The sequence below is a fragment of the Galeopterus variegatus genome, unplaced genomic scaffold (assembly GCF_000696425.1).
Source record: "Galeopterus variegatus unplaced genomic scaffold, G_variegatus-3.0.2 Scaffold2242, whole genome shotgun sequence".
Classification (NCBI taxonomy): Eukaryota; Metazoa; Chordata; class Mammalia; order Dermoptera; family Cynocephalidae; genus Galeopterus; species Galeopterus variegatus.
In genome coordinates, this window is record NW_007728353.1 from 310035 (window position 1) to 313285 (window position 3251).

The 3251-nt window shown below is 51.0% G+C and overlaps 1 protein-coding gene across 1 annotated transcript in view; it reads left to right on the top strand.

Annotated features, from left to right (window-relative positions):
- The window catches only part of IGFN1 (immunoglobulin-like and fibronectin type III domain containing 1), a gene marked incomplete at its 3' end in the record, with an annotated part of 16686 nt that overhangs the window by 5929 nt on the left and 7506 nt on the right, over positions 1–3251 (top strand). Inside the window, 4 exon segments of the mRNA XM_008581056.1 lie at positions 517–637; positions 872–917; positions 1487–1664; positions 2632–2745. Of these exon segments, the coding sequence (XP_008579278.1) occupies positions 517–637; positions 872–917; positions 1487–1664; positions 2632–2745 (459 nt within the window).

Sequence of the window (3251 nt, forward strand, 5' to 3'; positions counted from 1 at the left end):
AGCTGGGAAGGCAAGTATTTAGCTTTTCCAACCTTTCTAGAGGAAGCAGGTGGCGAAGAGGGTTATGAATGGCCGCAGGGTCAGCCAAACAGCAGTGTCTGGTATATGAAGGAACTTCAAAAATTCATGGAAACATTCCCATTATCTTTTAATTCCATTTTTCCATGAACTTTTTGAAGTGCCCTCATGTTTGGTAATACTGGGCCTGTACTACACAATGGCAACTCAGGCAGAAGAAAGACTAGCTGTCTCCTACAGACACTCTCAGCTTGTCGTGATTGCCAGTGGCCACTTCTCTCACTTATGCCACCTCCCTGGCCCCTGCGGGCACATGAGGGGGCCTCCCCTGCATGAGATGATACTCAGCTTGCTTCCCCTCGGTCATGCGGAGGCTCTGGGGCATCAAAGCTTATGACGGACAGAACCTCCACCCTGCTCCATCCCTCTTGCTGGGTGCTACTATGCCTTAGAGGAAAGTGGGGAAGACAGGGCTCTGGAGGTCAGGGAGTTTCCCAGGAAGACCATCAATGTGTCTTGCCTCTCTCCCTGCCTGTCCATGTCAACTCCCTCCTCTTCTCCCTGGATGGTCCAGTTGGCTTTCGGAAGAACCGGAAGAGGCACAATGAACCCCAGGAGGGTAGGTGGACTTGTCAGAAATCTCCTGGGAGCCTTTGCGGGATAAGCTACTCCTTGCCTGGTGTTCCCTGGGTCACCTGGTCACGCCCCCATGCACAGCTTGTGGGTCTTAACCAGTCTGCAGGGGAACCCCTTTTGTAAGCTTGTCTGTCAGCCACGTACCACACAGAAAAGCCCTGCAGTAGCCCCTGGCATCCCACCTGGGATGGGGACCTCATTTCTGCTCCTTTTCTAGACCTCAGGAAGGAGCTGATGGACTTCCGGATGATGCTGAAAAAGAGGTGGGTCCATACTTGTCCGTGTGGGATTTTGGAGGCTCCCATGGTGCCCACCCCTTGCTATTTCCCTAAGCAAGCTGGGCTCAGCCCTCGCCTCCACCCTCCAACACAGGCAGGGGCTGGACTGCCGGTAGCAGGTGGGGGATGGAAAGGGCACTGAACTGGGAGTTCTGGATCCAGCTCTGCCACTCTAAAGCTCTGTATTCCTGAGTTTGCATCTTTCCTCTCCTGATCCTGATTTCCTTATTTGCAAAATGGAGTGGTCCACTAGAACAGTGGTTTAAAACAATTTTTTAAAGCAATAGAACAATTCAACTCCCTCCCCTGCCCACTGTCATGATATTTTATTCAGAAATCTATGATACAAGTTATTAGGAGAAAAGTTTATCCTAAGACCTGGAGCTGTGGGATGAGGGTCTCCCTGTCAGTCCCAACAGTGGTTGGTCCCAGAGATTCCAGTCTCTGTCTACTTCTTCAAGTGCAGATAGGGCAGCTCTTCAGGACTCCTCAGGGCACCAGGTGGCCAACACCTGGGGCTCCTCTGGCCTTTGACCTGCTGGCTCTCTTCCCAGGGCCCCGCCTCCAACCCCTCCAAAAAAGATTGACCTCGAGCAGGTGTGGCAGTTGCTGATGACAGCAGACCGGAAGGACTACGAGCGGATCTGCATGAAGTATGGCATTGTCGATTTCCGGGGCATGCTGCGCAAGCTGCAGGCGATGAAGAAGGAGAGGGAGGACAAGATGGCACAGGTACCTCTGCCCTGCTCGCCCCCCTCACACCTGGAGCTGGGCTTAGAGACAAGCCATGGGAAACCAAGTATGGCCAAGGGACCCGCCTCCATCTAGCCCTGCAGTGGGGTGTTCAGCTAAGGACCCAGGCTTCTATGCTGGTGCCCTGGCTTTGAAACCTGGTTCTGATACTTACTGAACTGTGGGGCTTTGGGAAAGGCAGGGCCTCCGTGTCTTGGTTTTCTCATCCATAAAATGGGGATTATAGTCATACCTGACTCACAGGGTTATTGAGAGGATGAATGAGAGAATGTACTTAAAGCACTTAGCCTAGTGCCTGACAGATAGTAAGGGCTTAATGTCACCTGTTATCATCATTGTCGTCGTCATCACCACCAGACACGGAGTACCTGTCTTATTTCTAAAGGCTTCCAGAGAAGGTAATGTCACAGTTTCCATTAGCAGTCTGATTCCAGCTTCTTATAAACTGTATAGGAAGTTCTTTTCTTAACTATAGTGTAAGTCTCAATTTTCTTCTGGAAATGGAAAACAACTAGTTTTTATTATCCTGAATATGGTATTTCATTATCTTGAAGGTGGTTCCTAAAACCTCCCACCTTGAGTCTCAGCTTTCTTTCCTCTAAGCTTTTTTATCTGCTTTAACTCAGGACCCAGCACAGAGCTTTGCATACAGTACGTGCCCAGCTAACATTTATTAGATGGAAAAACAGATGAATGGAAAAGACTTACTATGTTCTTGGAGCACCTGGACACCTGGGATCCTTTCCGGGTTGCGTTCCTGACCTGATCTCTCGTGTCGGAGAATTTCCTTCCTTGTGGGGCTTGCGTCTCCCCACTTGTAGAACAGGGAAATGCATGCTCACTTGGGACATTGTGGGCTTAAGACAGTATCAGGGCCTAGAAAGGGTTAGAGTGTCCTGAAGAAAGAGGTGCGAGAGATCCCCTGATGGGTTCGTCTTCTCTTCAGTATATTAGCATCATCTCCAACTTGAGACACATCAGGGTCACCAAGGAGGGGACTGCAATGTTTGACTTGGAGCTGCATCTCAAGAATCCTGGGAGCAAGATTTACCTGTATAAAGTGAGTCTGGAGGCGCATGGGTGCGGGGGAGGACCTGGCAGGAATGCTACAGGTCCTGGGGAGAAAACTCTGGGCCCCCTGGGTCTCCTTGTGGGAACAACCAGAGTACACAGGTGTGAGACCCTCATCCCATGCAGTTCTCGGTTGGAGTCAGGTCAAACCATGGTGAAGACAGTCTGCGGGGACTCTTTCCTCTCCTTTAGCAACCAGGCTCTCCAGCTGGGCCTGTGACTCGGAAAACTGTGTCTAACACCACAGCGTGGGGGTAAAAAGAGGGCACCGAGAAAGTGCACCCCCTTCCATCTGAGCTCTCTCTCCAGGAGCTGGACATGTCTTTCCATAGGCTCCAGGATTAACTACCTGTCAACCAGGTGGGGGCAGGGACAGTGTGTATGTGGGTCGGGGGTCACAGCAAAGCCTAACACTAGTTCTGCAGCCAAACTCCTCCCGGACCCATTACTTACAAGCTGTGTGACCTCAGACAAGATACTTAGCTTCCCTGTGCT